The sequence below is a fragment of the Montipora foliosa genome, chromosome 2, assembly GCF_036669935.1.
Source record: "Montipora foliosa isolate CH-2021 chromosome 2, ASM3666993v2, whole genome shotgun sequence".
Classification (NCBI taxonomy): domain Eukaryota; kingdom Metazoa; phylum Cnidaria; class Anthozoa; order Scleractinia; family Acroporidae; genus Montipora; species Montipora foliosa.
In genome coordinates this window covers 33283372-33303371 of record NC_090870.1, presented here as the reverse complement: position 1 = coordinate 33303371, position 20000 = coordinate 33283372, and the positions used below count along the sequence as shown (strand labels likewise).

Here is a 20000-nt window from a genome sequence, read left to right as displayed (position 1 = left end):
AGAACAACTGCTCCCTCCAAGAGCAGAGGTTTTGATTCCTGAAGATGCTGAGGAACACGACCTCGTAAAAATTGACCCAGAGACAGAATCCAGGCGCCGCAAACAGCACACGGTATGTTGTGAAGGAAATGGCTCATCCTCGGTGTAAAAACCTGTGAAACTCACAGATGACGTAACACAAAGGAAAACAAAAGAGCAAAAAAACATCAAACAATAACCTAACCCCACCACGAGCTAACAGAACAAAGAAAAAGTTTCACAGGTTTTTACACCGAGGTAAACCCCTTATTCGAGTTCAATGATTTAAAAAGGGAAGTACTGTAACTGCTTCCTCCAGCTTTGTAGCGTCTCGCCCGAACGTTTTACGCAGCTCCTTTTTAGACCAACGATGTGCTTTACCAAATCTTTGGAAATAGACTCGAAATGAACGCAGTAAACCAAATGTTCTAATGTGGGCGTTTTTGAGCGATTAACGGCTACGGAAAGTATGGCCTCTTCCCTCATAACGCGCTGCCATAGTTCTTATGTTCAGTCTCCACTTATTTTACAACATTGAGTAGTATAAGAAATAAACTACTAAATTGATTTATTCCAACAACGTCGTGGAAGGACCTGCCCACCTTAGACAAAAATCGTACTTCCTGTATCCCTCCGGTGCTCATAAATCTGTATGGCGCTCAGTAGATCATTCTTTTGTCTTTGTACCAGCCTCGTAAACAGGAACTATATTATCTTAAGGGCTGCTGCATACAGTCCATGATGCGGGTCAATTCTTCAGTGCTTCCTGTCTATTTTAATGTTACACTTTGTCGCTCAAATCTTGCTTCCCTCGTTTTGGCCATGGTCGGTAGTGAGAGGTTTTGTATCTTGTTTCCACTTCAACATCTTCTGGGACCGTTAAGTCAAAAGGCAAAAGTGCGTATGTTATCTCATAGTGGCTTTCTCCAACCCGGTTGCAACCCGGTTGAAAGGAGATGTTTTGGATGATTGGTTATATCATAAAGTCTGGTGTTCTCTAGCGACTCCCACAGCACTCATTTAACCTTGAAACAGCGTCGACCCAACCATGAAGCGGACGCAAGGATCAAAACGCTTTCTCGTTCTTGCGGTCGCTATTTATGCCTCGTTAAAACGGAACACCGCATAAACGCACGGAAATTTACTACGTCTGGCACTCGTTCCACCTTCTGTTGCTATATTGACGGAATTGAGAACGAAACGTCGTAACTGTAGTAAACGTCGTGTCGTTATGCTTGCACTTATCATTTGACGACGTTCGTTTTCCCTATGCATTGGCCTAGTTTATACGTCGCGCTATCGTCGAATTTCATTCAGACGAATTTAATTCCAATTAAATTCGTCCTTCCATCGACATTAATTGTACCGTGGTTTTACGCGTCTTAATGTGTCGAATTATGGTTCAATTTATTTCTCAGCCGGAATGCAATATATCTGGTCAGAGGTAAAAATTAATAATGTACGAAAATGTGTGCATTTCATTCCACGCGACGCTGTTGCGACGGATCAACTGATGACGCTTAAAAGATATTTTATCCGTCTTCTTAAGACGGATAAAGGGTCTAGGACGAATTTAATTTAACAAACGAATTGAACTCGTTTACGTCGCTTTATCGTCGAATTTATTACGTGGAATGCCGAAGGCATCCACGTCTTAAAACCGGGCTGGAATCTTTTTTTTGTTGGTAGTCACAAATGTGCATACCCCACGGATATTGAATTAATCTCCGATCGGGTGGACTGATTTATATTCCCTACGGTATTTCCAAACTTCCCTGCCCCGAGGAGAACTCCTGTACTTCCCAAGCCATTACGATTTTTCTCTGCTCGCGCGCTAGACCACTCGGCCACCGTGACACACTTCCATCAGATTGGTGAAAGCAAAAATTTATAATAGAATCTTTCCTCCCGCCATGATTGCTTCAGTATTAAACTATTCGATAAAGTGGATAGATGCTTTTTCTTTGAGAAAGGCAAGCTTTAAAGGTAAGGAGAATTTTCTACGTTATTTCTAGATCTTGCTTCGTACTTGTGTGTTCCACTGTGAACATTATTATTTTGCATACAACGAATACTTCATTAGAAGCATTTTGCATAGAACGAATACGTACTCCAATATTTCTTGGGAACCAGTTTGTTCGCCGTTTTGACGTAGAAAGAAAATAAGAAAATAGCTTTGAACAGCCCAACAAGATAAAAAATGAAATCAAGTTTAAAAAAAACGAATTAGCTATCGCCGTCACGGGGACTTCGCAGCCGTCCCCCATCCAAGTACTAACCTCATTCGGAGGAGCTTAACTTCAGCTGACACTTGGACTAGCATCAACGATTGTGATCTTTATGTTAAATTCGCACATAGATCTTGTCGAACTTTATAACACTTGAAAGAAAAAAAAAATGCACCAACAAAAACCAGGTGTTATGCCGTCATTTTGTCACAGATGTATCCTTTGTTTCGTGAGTTGTCAGTAAACACGCAAGGTATAACTTGATCACAGGCGGCCGCTAAAATCGATGTCACTTCCGATTTTGCCATTTTACTTGTATGACCAAAAGTACGATAGAAAAATTGAACTCTGATGGAACGTAACAAAAATCTCCCGAAATGTTTTTCGCTGATGGCAAATTGTTTTATTCTCGATCGACACTTCCTAAAAGTTCCTTCTGCTCTCCTTAAAAACTACATATTAATATTTATTTACTTTTTCGTCAATATTTGTTTTGCATAAAGCAGGCTAGCAAAATCTGTACCTTGCTTTGTTCGCATTTTTGAGCGTTAAAATAGAATTTTTGGGCGTATGTTCCTGACAGCAAAAGTCGCATATTTTAACGTCCCCCATCCAGATACTAACCCCGCTGGAAAGGGGAAAAACTTTAGTAACATTGGTCTTTGAAAGATGTCAGAAGCTCAGAGTACACGCTTAAGCTTGTGGTGAAAAAGAAGTTGTAAATGATCAACATATCGGCTTTGAAGCCAAATGTTTCTCGATTTCCTGTTATTTTCTTCAATCGTTCTGGGCTTAGTATTTTACTGAACCACATGTCTTCTTAGAGGGTATATAGCAAAGATGTCTACCATGGCACCGTAATGATTTACGATACCAAACAATGTCGTGTACTATTAGAGCTACATATTGTGCAAGGACTTGAATCTCCTGGAAAAAACAAAACGCCGCTCAGTTGACAGTTATGGAAAAAAACACTGTCAAGTTACTGCACTACCACACGCAATGCGTTCTTACTTTAAAAAATATCCCGTATCTCCTCAATTCTACCCCCCCCCCCCCCCCCACCTCCAGACTAAAAATCCCGTATCCCCACAATTTTTTTTACCTAATTATCCCGTATCCTGATCGCTTCTCGGGCTTTTGGCTAAGATTAGTTTCTTGGCCAAGGACTACGGTCAAGTACTATTGTACAACGTACGGTACTTTTTCAGTGCCGTAAGGGGCAGGCACAGAACAGTTTCGGCTGTTTGTCTGTTCTCTCGAAAACGATGACAAGGGTTTTTTGTTCAGCTCGAGTGTAGAATCAGGACGAACTGTTGTAGTTTCTGATAACTATTTACTACTAGTAGCTTTTGTTGAATTTTGAATCGATGATAGAGAGAGTTTTGGCGATCTCAATCCGGACTGGACTACTGGATTTAAGGATTTTTCTTAACGAGATTTCAAGTTATTGTGGAACGTTTGGTACCAAGTTACTGAAATCAAGATTATGGAATTGTAAAATTAGAACTTTGGACTGGACTATACAACACGCAATTACGGAATTTTTGAGCATTGAGAGAAATAGAGCACGGATGTTGTCTTCTTGTCTTCGCCACGGCAAATTTATACAGTTTGCAAGGAACTAAACCAGGATTACAGAACCAGACGTCGATTACAGGGCCCGGTTGTTCGAAAGCCAATTACCTTAATCCAGGATTAGCGTAAACTTTTGTTTCATGTTTTCAACTTTTTGGTCACAGTTTCCTTTGCTTATTTTTGTTTTTCAAGATTGACTTCTTCTAATGTAAAGTTTTTCTGAATATCAGCCTTGAACAGCATTTGGGAGTAGAGGATAAAACTCGTTTTAAAACCCAGTTTCTGAACAACTGGCCCAGGATGATAAGTTGTTGAACTGTGATTTGTAATAAGTTTTTCGGATGATTTAAGGCTGATCCTGTAATTTTTGGATGAAAGGAGTTAACGAAGCAAGTAAAACTGTAGGATTTGAATTAAGTCTCCTTCCAAAAAATAAATAAATAAAAGATCCCGTATCCTGATAACCTGCTAATAGGGCTTCGTTGTTTGTATTTGCAAATTTAGTAACATTAGTAATGAGTTTTTACAACAAAAAAATTTAAGTTATATTACAGATGTATCTTTCTAGTAATCTTTCGCCATTTTCCGAAGTCTACCTGTACTTGAAGTTGACTGTAACTGGACAATTTGTGTTAACTGTTGGCGCATTCCACGGATACGCCCTTGTAGGCGTCTTGTTTTAAAGTAGGACCTGGAATTAAATTCGTCTGAATTAAATTCGACGATAGCGCGACGTATAAACTAGGCCTTAAACTACTTATGCTTGCGCTTCAAGCTTACGTCGCTAGTGAAAACTAGGCGTTAAGAAATTACAAAGCACTGTGCATTTTCCTGTATATTTAGCCGTTGTCAAGGAAAGGGACCCCTTTCTGAATCCTTTATATTTTGAACTTTTTTTTTTCTCCTCGTTGTTTTTTTTCATATTTGCAGGGTAATGCGTATGATGAGGATGATGAATACGCACAGCGAGGAGCAGGTGTGCAGTGTCAGTCGCAATAACCAGACGCAAGACAAACTTGCACTGATATAATTGGACTATATGGTACAATGGAGCCTCTCTCGTGTTGCATCTCTGTAAATTTTGTAAATTTCTTAGCTGTAATGCAATATTTTTGTCTGTTTATTGAGTTACCGAAAAACATGAAATGGATCAATCGGATATGGTAATGCCATCAACATGCAGTGCAAATTTGATTTTGTTTTTTTTTTATTCTGATCGGCCAGTTCAAAATAGTGGCACAACCCTTTTCGACTATAGGGCGTTTTTAGTCAAATAAAATTCAAATAAAGGCTCCGAGAAAAAGAAAGATGTGCGACTGAATTATTTGTTTCCTTGTGTGGATCTGTATATCTGTTCTTTATGCCATTTTAGCCGGATTTTAATGTAATATTTTGGAATGGGCCATTTGAATATCGTACAGCTATTAAAGGGGACATGAGGGGACCTAGATGTTAACCCGTTCAACCCCTAAAGCGACCCCCATTGTCGAGTAAAATCGTCTGGCTTTGGTCAGAGTAAAATCTCTAAGTCTCACTGAGAAGGGAATGGGTTAAAGCAACGAAGCCGTCGCTGCACTAACCTAAGATGATAAGTAGGGAGGGAGGTCATGATCGCAGGTTATCGCTGCGCTATCGTAACTGATTTTTTCCCGTTTTGTTTCATGGCTGACAATGTTGTCACAGTATTCACAAAATAAATAAATAGGAAGGTATTGAAGCCAAGATACGAATGAAAAATTCACTGCTCCATGCGGATGTTATTTGGCAGAGTACGAGAAATAAATGTACGAAAATACGTGCGATTATTTGCTCCTCGTGAAAGAGGTAGTATAAGTAAGTGTCGTGGTCGTTGCTTTAAACTCCCAATTCGGAAACCTTAGCGAGGGATTATCGAGGAATGAATCCCGCGCTGATAATCACAACTTCAATCTATGAGCCTCGCTCTTCTTTGTAACCTTGTGAAGCCCTCCCCGGACTTTCAGTTATTGGAGACCCTTGCTGTAATGGGTTTAAAGGTGAAATGTTACCACCAGTGTGAAGCTGGGCAGCCATATCTTACCCTGCCATTTTTTCGAGTTAACAATTGATAAATTTGAGCATTTCAACCTGATGGAATTACCGTGTGACTCCGGGCAGTTTGTGAATTTCATTTCGGGGCCGTAAACTTAACTTACCAGCCTCTTCAAAGTTCAGTCTCATGATATCTCATTCTACAACGGATTAATCAATATTGAATTTGGTTTCAGCTCGTATTTCTTTTCTCCTCGTGACACTTTTCCTTCAAACCAGGTGTTTCTTGAACTGAATAAAGCTTATTCTCTCTTCTCAAGTCATGAACAGTTGTGGTGTTTGATGGAATCGGGGTAAAAAGGGCTAATCATTTGACCTTTGACCAGCGAAATTTCTGGCTAACCAGTATAGGCCTAGTTCTCTTTACCTCCCGTCATTTGGTAAAATTTGCGAGCATCCACTCGCCTCAGGTGTCTTTGATAGGCATTGAGAGCCTCTAATTTTTAAGTGTCAAAACGATGAAAACTCTTCGCCAATACTCTGATGCACATAGATACTGATAAGATGGCTGAGGAAGCTACAGTCAAGGGACAAAAGTGTTCGCCAACTTCTGATTTTCACTACGTGTAAACATGGGGGCGAGAAATTAGTGACCTTCCGATTGGAGTACGAGTACGAGTTTTCAGTAGTGGACATGCGCATTACATTTAAAGAACGGAAATTTTTCGAAATGCACATGCTCATAACTGGGTACTAGTACTCGTAGTCGTCCTCGTACTTCAATCTAAAGGTCGCTAATAGTTGTGATTACACACACCTTCGGTTTGGGGCCTTACGGAGGGTAAATGGCTGGGGTTTGGTTCATCTCGGGTTTCATGATACCTTGGGGTTGCGGTTACACAGTAAAAGACTCCCCATAGGTAAAATAATAGGGTTTCACTTATATAATTAGGGATCTTCGTGTATTTGCTGCGTTCTACTTTATTATTGGCCAAGCCACCTCAGGGAGCAGATAAACCGTACTTTTGAGTTCAGGAACTGTCACGGGAAGTTCTTTTGTTCTTTTTAATGTATCCATGGAAATAACCCTCGGGCAGTTTCCATCTAGGGAAAGCGGTTACGCACAAAAACGTCCTTGCCCGTGGGCAAACGCTAATTACCCATGGGTGGCTATTTACCCATGCTGGATCTATAGGAGGCGATAAGTTTGTAAATTCCGTGTATTCTTCGCCGGAGTCTTCACTCTGAAATGGCTACTTACGAAGTATGTTTTCTGACATTTGATAGGAATTGTTGTGGGTGAAGCGCATTGTATCAGCCATTTGTATGCATTTCATTTTATCTTGATTCAGACCTAATTTGCTTTTCCACGAAATTATAGTATTAAAACGCTGTGGGAAGCAACCACAAGAAACGAAAGATTGGAATGTGAGGGTATAAACACGAAATTATTTACTTGGAAAACATAAGCTGAGAGGACAAAATGAACAAGATCTTTCAGATCTTGTAACCGCACTTTGAAAATTTATCTTTTTTCTTATCACTATAGTCGCAACGTAGCGCACATTCCAAAGCAGTCCTTGTTGATTCACTGATGACTATAGACACAAAATCACTTGATCAGTCTGTAGCACAACAACTGACAACAACGACTGCACACGAACTTATTGCACTATCAGTTATAGCCGAGGTGAAATCTCCGAGGAATCTCCGATGACGTAATGGTCTTAATTAATCTGGAACTGTCATCAGGATATCTATGGGTATGAACGATAAGATAATAACACTTTTAACAACTTACAGCTTTCTTTCCTAAACGTCGCGATGAAATTTAATTGGTTTTTTACACGAGTAAAGGCCTAGCAAAGTAGTCACATATGTCACTTAATTTAAGAATTACGTTATCCACGGCTAGGGGACAGCTATTCTTAGTTATTTTCATAGAGTTATGTCGTAGAGTTAGAGTTAAGTTTCCAAAATCCTGAATTAACGAATTTGGACTGCCAAAATCCTGAATTCAAGATTTTGGACTGCCATAGATCTAAAATCTTCCCATTCGGCATTTTCCTCTGGGCTGATTTTCTTCATGCACTGTGACTATACACCTTATTCCAAAATGGCCGCCATTTAAATATTCTTTGTTTTTATTCAAATAAGCCCTTGATGCCTCGTTCTTAAGCTTAAAATTCAAAAGAATATTTTATCTTGAACAAGGCAACAAGGGCCAATTTGTATCCGCATAAATCAGTGGCCATTTTGGAATAAGGTGTATGGATATGGCTGTGCTGGCGTCGTTTTAACTTTGGTGACGATGGGCATTTTGCAGCTCGATCAAGTACTCATTTCTCCATCTTTCCTAGAAGTGGTTCAGGATATTACTCAGGTGCTGCATTCTTCTACTTAGATCTCTTGGCTGGACATTGATGACATAATCTGGAGAGTCACTTGTGTTGCTATCTGGAAGGCTCATTAGGCGTCGGCCACATATGAAGTGTGACGGAGTGAGGGGTTCTTTGGGATCTTCGCTTGACACATAAGAGAGAGGTCGGCAGTTCAGAATAGATTCCACTTCAACAACTACTGTCAGCAATTCTTCGTAGGTGAGGATTGCACTACCAATTGTCTTCTTAAGGCACCTCTTCGCACATCTTTACTAGCCTTTCAAAAATGCCGCCCCACCAAGGAGCCTTTTTGAGGTTGAAACACCACTTCATCCGTGCCTTGGCAAAGTACTGTTTCACTTCTGGGTCGTTCATCAGTCGTTTGATTTCTGGTGCTGCTGACTTAAAGGTTTTCCCATTGTCAGACACCATTAACAGTGGAGTACCATGCCGGGCGGAGAATCGTCTGAGGCTTCTCAAGAATGCAGAGGTGGCGAGGCTTGGTACAAGATCCAAATGAATAGCCCTGGTAACGCAGCATGTGTTAAGACAGATCCATACTCTCTGCTGGCGACCAGTATGATTTTTGACATAGAGAGGGCCCGCAAAATCAACACCAGTGTAGGCAAATGGTGGACACTCCTTTACCTTGAACTCCAGGAGGGGTTGGGATGGTGGAGCTTGATATGGCTTTCCTTCGAGTTTCTGGCAAATTACACACTTGTACAATAGCTTCTTTACAAACTTCCTGCCCTGTACAATCCAAAATCTTGCTCTTAGTTCTGTAAGGGTCAGCTTCACACCACCATGCATGACTCGTTTATGGCTGTCCTGGACTATCAGAGATGTGATTTGATGGCCTTTATCCAACAAAATAGGGTGCTTGATTGAAGATGGTAAGTCTGCCTTGTACAGACGACCATTGCATCTCGTGATCCCTTGGCTATCAGTAAAGATGCCAAACTGCTTTCTCCAAATTTCGAACTTGAGGTTCTTGCTTAAGGACTTTTGAACTTCCATGATCGATATAGTTTCGGCATGTACCATGATGTCTTGAGCTGCAGACTCACTTGGCGAAGGGATGTCCTTCTTCAGCAATGACTTCATGGTCCTTACTTACGTACATACATACTTTATTGTTACCTCCCCAATGGGGCTTATCAGGAACAATTATTTAAATTACTAAAGTTACTAAAGTTACTAATTACTGATAACTATACCGCTACTTCCGCTCTCATGATCTGCGCTATATCACAAGGTTCAGTTGCTGCAAGAAATAAGGATGAGGTTTCGCACTTCACTTTCTCCTCAGCTCTCACTTCTACGAAACATTCTTCAGGGATTTGTGTACTACTCTTGGTGTCTTCTGTAAAGATGTTAACCACTTGGGACCTTCCTTCCAAACGGGATACTTTAAGAGCTCCACGGGACACAATCCTCTCGAGGGGATATCGGCTGGGTTATCCTTTCCGTTACAGTGCTGCCATCTACTTGCTGGAACAAGGTTCCTGATCTCATTTACTCGGTTTTTGCGGTATATAGTGGACCCTACCAACTCCTCCTTCACTAGGCTTCTCCACAAGTTCAACTATGCCTCTTAGTAGCTGTTCCTTTATTACAGAATCATATTCCTTCAGGACTTCAGGCTCTTGGCGAAGACGTTTAAGAAGGTTATCTAGGCGCTTCCTGCTTAGCTCATAGTTGTCTGGAAGACTGGGATGTGGTGTTTTCCAGGGCAGATGGACTTCATATCTGTTGTTCTTAAAGGATATCTGCTCTTGGAATTTTTCATACAATGTCCTTGGTTTAATGCCAAGTGATTCTAGTTCCCAGAATGTCTTTAAATTTCCATCGAGAGTTACGTTAGTAACATCAACAGGGTTTATTGCACTCTTTAGAACATGTGTTGTGACGAGATTACTTTGCTGCCTGTCAACTTGTATTCCCTCTGGAATTGGACCTGCCAACACCCATCCAAGTTTGGTTTCAATAGCAGTGGGGCCATGCTCCCCCCCGTACCACCCTGCCAGATACTAGACTCCAATACTGGTCTGACCCAACCAGAATATCAACCTCAACATTGTCTTCACCAGTACCATAATCCGCAAGTTCGAGTCCCCTTAAATGAGCATATGTGTGGGTAGCTTCTGCAATAGATTGGCTCTGCAGAGGATCGCAAATGATGGGAACAACAAAGGCAGAAAGTTGTACACCTTCCCCTTGACCAGTGGCAACACAGAGTCGAACAACATCCACACACTGCCTGTTCTCCTTCGTTGAGCCAAGTGTCTTAATGGATATCCTTTGACTGCTTTCAGCTGGTAAATTCAGGTGCTCTCTTAGCCTTGCACTCACATAGGTTCGTTGACTTCTACTATCCAGGATGAGTCGGGCTTTTGCTTTGGCTGCTGAGTTTCCTGGCTTGTAGGTAAGTGTAGTGGCTGTTTGAAGAAGGACTGGAGTAGAGGCACTGATGTATAAGGCTGTGAGGTTCTGTCTTGAATTCCTCGAACGGTTCTGGATCTGTTCCTGTGTGCGTGCGGCTCTTGAGGAATTAACGCCAGAGTTGGGGCCACCTTCATTACTGCCTGAGGGACAATAGTTCCCCGATTGCTTGTGAGAATGTTCTTGCTTGGGTGTTGTTCTTGAAATATTGGTACCATTGTTGTCATCGGATGGACAAATGCTGATATGGTGTTTACCCTTACACTTGAAACATTCATGCTTTGAAGGACAGTTTTTGCTGAGATGATCCTTTCTGTGGCAAACAAAACATCTTCCTTGTTTGATGAGAATATCCTTGCGGGCAGCAGGATTGGTTACCATTTTGAAGGAGTTAGAGAGATGGCTCTGCTTACAATACGTACAAGTGGGTCCTGAGTGTTTCGTAAATAAGGCAGATGTAGTTGTACGCATCTGGAAGTTTGGAAATGCCTGACTTTCAGCTGACGACTGAGACTCATCATGAAGGACTGCACGCTCTCTGGCTTCCACCTCGTTCTCTAATACACGCATAATGATATCAAGCTACCATTCTTGATCCTTTATGTCTCTACTAATAATCAATCGCATCTCCTGAGGTAGCTTGTTCATAATAATCGATGATAGTAAACTTACATAGGAGCCTGAAGGGAGTCCTAGAGACTTAAGGCTTCTTACGTGACACTCTGAAGTGTCATATAGTTCCCTGAACTTTCTTGCGTCTGCATTTTATCACTGGGCTATATCCATGTGGCGATTTATAATCTGTTGTTTGTTTCCGAACCTCTTCTTAAGGATTGCAATTGCTTCTTCGTAATTGGATGCGGTCAGAAACAGACCAGAAATGGCATCAAGAGCTGGTTTCATGAGAAGTGAGTTAAGATAATTGAACTTGTCAATAGGAGCCAATTTAGAATTCTTGTGGATAGAGGATTCAAAGGCATCCCAAAAGGTGGGCCATCTACTAACTTCCCCATCAAATGTTTTCACGTCCAGTTTAGGTAAGTTAACTCGAGGGCCTGTTTCTTGTATGGATGAACTGGCAGCAGGATTACCACTTTGAAGTTGGGCAGAGTGATTTGAGAGCTCAAATTTTCCAGGAACAACTTCTGTAGATACATTAAGCCTTACTGGCGATTCAACAGAGTCAGTTGAAGGTTTAACATCACTAGGATCAGCAGATACAGAGGGGCTTACTGGTGTCTTGTGTTTTGACGCGTCCACGTTCTTCGTCGGGGGTCTCAAAGCTTCCAGAAAATCTTCAATCCTTGTAATTGTGAGTTGATTAAATTCATTTAAAAGATCTGCTTCGCGGATTTCGTCTTCAATTTCCTCCTCCTCCACATTTAACAGGATTTCTTCGTCTAAAGCCTTCAGGGTTCCCAATTTGGCGTGCAGAGATTCCCTTTGCTGGCGAAGCTTCGACACATGCAGTGTTGGCGCTTGTTTGTACTCGTCCAAGTTAACATCGACGGTCGGGGCATCCAGTTTCTCGTTAACTTCATGGGCGATGCGTTTAACGGTGGTTCTGTGTCCTTCGCGCGTAACCCTTTTCCTTGAAACTTTCCCTTTGGGTGGCATCACTTGATAGGTAGTTGACTCGAAGAATGAAGAAATATCCAGAGCACGAGCGTGTGAACAAGAATTGACCGTTTGAAGAATTATAAACACAAGGAGTATCACCACAAGAATAATCCGGCTCGAAGGTAACGCTATAGTGCGTTTCGCTGAAAAGACCCACAAATTTGCATTCCCTTGGCCTTGATCAAGCGAAGCAGAACGGATCCAAATGCACCAATCAGGACAGCTCTTCACTTTCGATCCCAAAATTTGCATAGCTTTGATCTCCAACGAACCAAGCGACGCTGAGCGGATCAAAATAGCTGCACGGTGATTGGTCCATCAATTAAGGGGACGCCATCCGGAGGGCTTTATAAGAAGCAACCCAAACGAACACTTGATCAAAAATCGCTCTCACTCCTAAAGCACGCAACTGACGAAGGAATCCACAAGGAATTCCGAAACCGGTCTTGCAACCTGATACAACGTTTTCTGCAGCGAACCTATCAGAAACACCATGATCAACGGAACGAGCCTCTTTCCTAATGCTCCTATTGTCGCTTACAGGAAGGACAAATGACTCAAGGACTTTTTAGTCAGAGCCTCAATTCCTCCTCAAACTTGAAACCGCCTAAACCTAGCAAACCCTAGGAACGCACTGGTTTCCTACACGCGACAAAGCATTACTAAACCCCCGACGCTCTTAAATCGCAAAATAGAAAGATCACGAGCTCTCAGACCACCTCAAGTCGGAGCCCTGTTTCTTTCGCCATTAAAAACTAGCTGAAACTCTAGTTTTTAGCTACATACAGGCATTCTCTTACAATCGCCTTTTAGAGAGACAATCACGGCTCGCAGGTAAAAGGGCTTTCCAGCCTAGGGCTCAACTTCTTTCGCCTTAAAAAAACAAAAAAGAGTTATCTGCGGTAAGGAGGATGACAACATTACAACACTACAACACGCACTACTCACTGTACATACAACAACAACTCGAACGAGAACGAACTACGAACTCACATGATTCGCAAGACGTGTTACTCAGGTGACCCGATGTCACGGGTAACACCTTATACTGTCCGTAACACTATTATTACATGTCGTGTGGTCCTTATATAGCATAGATAATCAACAGAAAGAAAACGAGCGATGTTTACTACTGTCACTACATGTTCAGGGGAACATCCAAGACTCAAGATGCAGTAGCCTTTCGGCCGTGGTTTTTCAAACTAAGTGAGTTGCGGTCTTTGGTGTCAGACAACATTCCTTTCATAGCTGTGACTGCCACGGCAACAAGAAGAACAAAGGAGAAAATTATATCTGTTCTTCGGCTGGGAAAGTTTATTGAAGTGTCTGAAATCCCAAACAGGCCAATCCGCTATCTGCTTGTAAGACCCTCTTCTTGCTAAGGCCTTCCCCAAGGTCTGTAGATTCTCACCCAAAGTAACTTTAAACTCCTTTTCACAAGCTGGATAGTTCAAGATAACCTTCAGTAGAAAAAAAGGGATCATAAACTTATTGACGCATGAGGCGCTAGCAACACAGACAATGGCATCCTGGGGTACAAGAATAGTAAATACGAGTTACTGTAGTGCTAAAGAGACAGTTCACTGACCTGAACACATGGGTTTTGAACAGCTTTCCCTATAGATTGAGTTTTCTTGCCTCCTTGATTGTTAGACTTGCTGAAAAAACAGGAAATGCGCGCAACACCAAGGGAGCAGAACTCCCGGTTGCTTCATATCCATCAAATGAACTTGCTGGAAAAAAAGATTGTAGGATTTTCGATTTCAGCTGGATGAAATAACGTTTTCTTTATGGATTTCACATTGGTAGAGGTAGTACTCGGAGCTTCTAACGAAGGCGTTGTCACAGACACGTCCACGCTCGATACACTCTTCCCCGCTTGATGCGCACTGCAGCCGTCTTTGAAGCTTTGGCTCTAAGCTCGTCTTGAAGAGTCTTTTAAAAGCGCAAAAATAACTTAACGAGATCCTAATATTTAAATGAACAATAACATATGGATCTAAAATCCCATCCAGTATCGTTTCCGTTTCGTTGTCATCATCCACGCTGACACGCTGCTTCGTTTTCCAAAACACTTATTTATGTGTTAAGGCATGCGCACATAGGATGTTGCAACGTCAGCGTGTTCACACTCAAACGACATGAAATTTCTACTGTGGAGAGCGTTTTTAACAACCAAGAACGTCGTTTTAGTGTGGACGGAAGGCAAAACCGGTCAAATACAAACAAACAAGACATGGCGTTTACATTTTAGATTAGTTAGGGGGTGATTTGTAGGGGAACTCCTGACCGACCGACCGACCGACCGACCGGTCTGCCAGCCAACCAAACAACCAACCAGTACAGAAGCGAACCAACCAACTGAACGATAGTAAGCCATACGTGGAGAACCACATTTCACACTCCTCTTTAGCTTTGTTAGAGTATTTTTTTGCTCACTTCTGTGGAGGGTAGTCTTCACCTGCGTTCTTTTGATCATCACGCAACGCTCCTTGCGTGACGACCCAAAGAACGGCTGCGTAGGAGACTAGTGGAGGGGTAAAATGGCTAAGATTTTCATTATGCCATTAAACATGTACGGCGTAGTCTGACAACTTCCTTTTTTGGTAGCAAAACTTATTACCGTGAATGGATCAATTCATTATTGAGTGTTTTAGATGCGTTGTTGATCCTGAAAACAGCGGTATCGGTTCAGGCTTTGTGAATGTTTGCTCTTAAACATAACACACGGTCCAAATTAAGACTTTGGTAATGAGAACGGTTTTACAAAAAAATATATTTTGCAATCATACATCGAGTGTTAAGGGTGGAGTTGAGACAAACATCTCAAGAACATAAACACCTTTTCACACGATTTTAAAATAAGCTCTTAAAGAGTGAACAGTGCAGCTTTAATTACCATTGTTAACATATCCACACGTCACAATCGCACACACTTGCCTCAGAGGAATATAAATTGTACGAAACTTCAACTGTTCTGATTTCAGGATGATACAGAAACGTCGTACATGTTTCGGCAAGGTGTTAGCTTGGAAGTTTGAAATTTTGCACGTTTTCGTATCAACTGCATAAAGTGTTAAAAACGCTGTTTACATTGAAGTCAACTTTGTTAATTCAGGCTTTGTAAATATTTCATAACGCTTAGTACAAAAGCTTGATAATTCATATTTACAGCAAATCGGACTTGCAAGCGTTTCCGAGTTAAGATTGGAAAAAGAGTGAAGGAAGGTAGTGAATTTCATTTGCTCTGATCACAATAATTGATTACTTTTTCAGATTCTGTATGATTTTGAAACTGCAATCTTTCTCAAGAAATGAATGGAACGCTGCTTTCGATCATAACATAATATTGTTCTCTGTTTTATGTGGACTGTGCTAGGCACGTCTGTTGTTAAATTTCTCTACCTTAATACGATTTTACAACTTTTGTCTCAGGATCTAAGTACTTAATGTGAGTTTTATAGACCGGCCTGTGCACGTTTTGGCAAGTCGAACTTCAAGTATAAAACGGAAATCGCAACCCTTAAAACCGAAGGCCAAAATAAATATTAACAAGTTACACAGTTTAAAATCCCTAAAATACCCTAAGCAGTGTCTTGAAAAAGATAAATTCGTAATCGGCAATTTAAAACATCGTCTTCTTAAAAAAACCGCATGCAGCCAGCATGTCTTTACTTTCTCTCTCTGTTCTTTATTTTTTCATAGCCTTGAGCCATGGGACGTTTAATTGCTGCATTTGTGCTCTTGTCTATTATTTGCACATTTTGGAATGTAAGTATCCCTGGTTCAACGAACGTATGGACTAGCGAAACTTAGTTGAAGCATGGTATGAATATATACTGAGCAACTTTGAGACTAGCTATAGTGATAGTATGAGGCCCCATCCACTTTAATGCGTTTTCGTTTGAAACCGCATAAGTTTCGATGCGTTTTCGCCTATCATCTACACTAAAACGCCCGAAAACGCTGATGAAAACGAATACTTTCGAAAACGGTCTCAAAAGTGGGGTCTCTTGAAAACGTATCGTTTTGAAAACGCCTCGTTTCTGGCGTGGATAGGTGAAAGCGCATCGAAATGAAAACGCTTACGTCATCCGATGACACCGACAGAAAACGGATACTTTTGAAAACGCATTACAGTGAATGGTTAAAAAACGATGCGAAAACGCTAGTGTGGGTGAAAATATTTTGCTCCGTTTTCTTCGAGATGAAAACGGAGACTTTTCAAAAAAGCATTAGTAGACAGTATTAGTGTGGATGGGGCCACCGAGTCATTTGGATGTTGAATGCCTACTTTGTTATTATTTGTAGGATAATGTGATGTCCAGCGCCATAAAAGAAAAACGAGGTAACTAGCTAAGAACGGGCTTCATATAGATATTTATCCTGATTGGGCCGAAGGTAATGGTAAAACAAGGTAAAAAAACGTGACTGTGCATGGCTGAATATACTCAAGCAAGTTTTCCAATCGACAATATCAAATGAAAATCAAGAGCTAAATTCTCGCACAGGCTTTTCGCATTCACCAAGCTCCAATTTTTTTGTTGGAAAAGTTAATGCTCTGATTGCTTCGATTTCGTTTATTTCACACTTGTTGTTTAGCCCACATGGAAAGTGCATACTCATCACCCTGTTAGGCGAGATCGGCGAATTTCTTGTAATGCCTAACATTCGAAAAATAAATTGCTTATTCAAAACTATCGCGAAATTTAAAACTGGCCAAAAATAGACCGAGCGAAAATCAAAAACGCGAAATTATATTCTAAATTACACCAACAAACAATGCAAAATTTACAGTTCCTGTATTAAAGACTCGAACTGGCCGGTTGCTCATACGATCGAGACTCTTGCAGCAGGCTTTTTCGCGAGGCTTATTTTCATCGCGGATTTTAAGTGGTTTCTTTTGTTTATATAACTGCGTAGGTTGCTAGAACACTCGATGGAAACGTCTTTTAAATTAACTATCTTTATCTACTACCCGTGGTTTTGCAAGTTCAAAGAAATGCGAGACTGAGTTTAGTTTTTGAAGATAGATAGAAACGGGACCTGAATAACATTCCAATTGATTTAGAGATTTGTTTACCTAAATAGCTGATATGATCTTTCTAAGTAAGATGCTCGACAATATATACTCCAAGAAATTTAGTAGCGTTGGCTTGCGTTAAAAGTTGACCACCAAGGGAGATAGAAAAGTTGTGGTTAAATTTCTTCTGCCAAGGTTTAAAAATGAGATAAGTCCTTTTTTTTACATTTAGTTTTTTACTTTAGTTCGTTATTTAGAACAGATTCGAAAGTATTTGGGTTGGTGTGAGAGTAAAAAATTCTAGTATCATCAGCAAAGAGCAGAAGCTCCATCAGTTCCGAAACATTTGGGAGATCGTTTATGTAGGGTATGAAAAATAAAGAGCCAAGAATGCAACCTTGCAGAACACCACATTTTATGGTCTGCATCGAAGAACAAGTTTCATTGAATTGAACAAATTGACAGCGATTAGAAAAGTAGCTATTTATCCATTGCGGGGCCACATCACGGATACCATAGTGTTCCAGCTTGCTGAATAGGATTTCATGATTGAGGGTATCGAACGCTTTATAAAGATCCAGAAAGATACCTACAGTGGTTTCATGTTGGTCAATTGCAGACGAGATTTTATTAAGCAAATGGATTAGCGCGTGTGATGTCGAGTGATTTTTACGAAATCCAAACTGACAGAGATAGAATATTTCGTTTGTTTCGGCAAATTCGACTAAACGATTGTACATGACCTTTTGAGAAATTTGGCAGCAAAGAAATAGGTCTATAGTTTCATTACAAAAAGACTCAGATCCTCTGTTTTATAGATGGAAATTACCTTAGGCCATCCCCTTTTTTTTTCTCCGTTTCGCGTCGTCCGACCGCCCCAAATTTTTGGCATTTTCAAAACAAAAAAAACAAAAAAAGGAGACATAGGAGTTTCGGTGGTTGATACTTTTCCCCACGCTGTCTTAATTTTGCAACAACCTTCACCAACTTTTCCGCCATATTGATTTTGGGTTCATGTCTTGCTGTTTTCCTGGCTCCACAGCTATTATGCTGGGCTACCAGGGCTCCGATTCCGAGAATGCTTATGATTTTTTCTTAGGCTTTTTTTTTTTCAATCTGACCGACCGACCTGATATCAGGAAGCGCATTCGACGGTAACGAAAAAAAAAAAAAAAAGGGGGATGGCCTTACCAATTTTTAGTTTCTCTGGGAAAATACCTTTTGATAGAGAAAGATTTATAATGCTTACCAGAGGTTCGGAAATCAAGTGAAATGAATGCTTTATCTCACGCATAGAAATATTGTCATAACCAGGGGCCTTCCTTGGCGAAAACATGCTACAGACGTTTTTCAATTCATGAGGAAAATCACTGAGTTGTAGAATGATAGGAGGATAATCTCTGCTACCTAGAAATGAGCGAAAAGTGGCCGAACTCACGGCGGGTATGGCACTCGCTACATTCATCGCGAAAAGAACGCACATGATCGCGCAGTGCGCCCACGGTAAGTTGGTCAGAGGAAACCACTGAAACAATATGGCCGCTAAAATTCGTGCAAGTCGCATTTGCGGATCAACCTCGTTCCCAGGGCATTTGACATTTGAATTAACCTTAATTGTACTTTTTTCGAGTGGGTCTTCGTTTTCGACACTACCGAAATAATAGCCGTATATAAACTTGCATTGGTTTTAAACAACAAGAAAATTCTGAAAAGCAAAACAAGATTTCTCTGTTATCTACCGCATTCCCGTTGCTTGTGCATTCATCCACCCGTATTTTCGGTTTCTTGCAGAAAACTTTACGGCTTTAGGTTGCCCCTTGCTACGCCATTTTGTTTGTATCTTTTGTTTGCAGCTGTCGTACCCAGATTTCTCTCACCTTATTCCTTGCCGCCATTTTGAAAAAAAATGGTCCATCGTCGATGGACTTTTGCTTTGACTTACAACTCAACTGACCTAATAGATCAACTACAAAACACTAAAATTACAGACATTAGTAACTACTCACTTGCCACATTCGACTTCACTTCATGATACACCAACATTTCATATGACGACACCATACAAGCCATATTTGCTTGATTGTTTTCGTCTAAATCGACATGGGGCCTGAAAAGGATGCTGAAGTAAACTGAACAGTTGGAATTGTGGACTGATCAATTCATTGCATTCCTTAATATTTTGAGCAAATTTGGTATCAAGCGTTGAATTGAAGATAGCAAGTGGATTACTGGAATTTGAAATGTTTTTCCTCAGCCACCATTCAACGTTGAGCCATCCTTCAATTTCATACGAAAGGTAATATCTGAATCATGATTTGTTTTACGGTTCAATTCATTCCAATCAGCTGTCGGCAGAAAATTTATTATAGTCTTTTTCGGCTATTTGGTCATGTTTTGAATACTTCGCACAAAACAAACGTGCTTGACAAAAGTGCTATTGATCGCTCAACGATCATACATAATTTTTCAGGTATTAATAACTTCAGTTGATGAAGGGGCACGTAGAAGAGGTTTAAGGAGGCAACTCTTTACTCCTGGGAAATTAATTTCTTTTCAGTTATAAAATTCGTCAAATTCTTTCATATAGCCGAGTGAATCAAAACAATGGACTTTTCGAGTATTGAACTTAATCTTAAATTCCCCGGAATATCATCACAACATTTTATGAATATATGACAACAAACTAAAAGTTCTGTG

General features: G+C 40.8%; 4 protein-coding genes and 1 long non-coding RNA gene across 5 annotated transcripts in view; 2 read left to right on the top strand and 3 right to left on the bottom strand.

Moving 5' to 3' along the window:
* The window catches only part of LOC137992889 (dnaJ homolog subfamily A member 1-like), a 25069-nt gene extending 19936 nt beyond the window's left edge, over nt 1-5133 (top strand). The window contains exons 9-10 of the mRNA XM_068838452.1: nt 1-112; nt 4755-5133. The exon at nt 1-112 is cut by the window's left edge and continues 50 nt beyond it. Of these exons, the coding sequence (XP_068694553.1) occupies nt 1-112; nt 4755-4823 (181 nt within the window). The 3' untranslated portion in view covers nt 4824-5133. The remainder of the gene's footprint in view (nt 113-4754) is intronic.
* A 3328-nt stretch (nt 5134-8461) lies between these two features.
* Nucleotides 8462-9322, bottom strand: LOC137991562 (uncharacterized). The gene has a single exon (XM_068836635.1). It carries the CDS (start codon nt 9320-9322, stop codon nt 8462-8464), a length of 861 nt encoding a protein of 286 aa, XP_068692736.1.
* Nucleotides 9323-9729: 407 nt separating this feature from the next.
* On the bottom strand, nt 9730-11041 carry LOC137991561 (uncharacterized). The gene is made up of 2 exons (XM_068836634.1): nt 10312-11041; nt 9730-10175 (listed from the first exon to the last, which is right to left on the bottom strand). Exons 1-2 carry the CDS (start codon nt 11039-11041, stop codon nt 9730-9732), a joined length of 1176 nt encoding a protein of 391 aa, XP_068692735.1.
* Nucleotides 11042-11428: 387 nt separating this feature from the next.
* LOC137991560 (uncharacterized) lies at nt 11429-12277 on the bottom strand. Its single transcript, XM_068836633.1, has one exon. The coding sequence runs from the start codon at nt 12275-12277 to the stop codon at nt 11429-11431; it is 849 nt and encodes a 282-aa protein (XP_068692734.1).
* A 3142-nt stretch (nt 12278-15419) lies between these two features.
* The window catches only part of LOC137992886 (uncharacterized), a 6352-nt gene continuing 1771 nt past the window's right edge, over nt 15420-20000 (top strand). The window contains exons 1-3 of the long non-coding RNA XR_011121758.1: nt 15420-15508; nt 15986-16051; nt 16592-16628. This is a non-coding gene — a long non-coding RNA (uncharacterized lncRNA). The remainder of the gene's footprint in view (nt 15509-15985; nt 16052-16591; nt 16629-20000) is intronic.

Coding starts and splice junctions, on each gene's coding strand:
- LOC137991560 (XM_068836633.1), bottom strand. CDS start 12,277: ATGCCACCCAAAGGGAAAGTTTCAAGGAAAAGGGTTACGCGCGAAGGA.
- LOC137991562 (XM_068836635.1), bottom strand. CDS start 9,322: ATGAAGTCATTGCTGAAGAAGGACATCCCTTCGCCAAGTGAGTCTGCA.
- LOC137991561 (XM_068836634.1), bottom strand. CDS start 11,041: ATGGTAACCAATCCTGCTGCCCGCAAGGATATTCTCATCAAACAAGGA. Junction 10,176..10,311: donor ACTCGAACTTGCGGATTATG/GTACTGGTGAAG, acceptor GGGTGTTGGCAG/GTCCAATTCCAGAGGGAATA.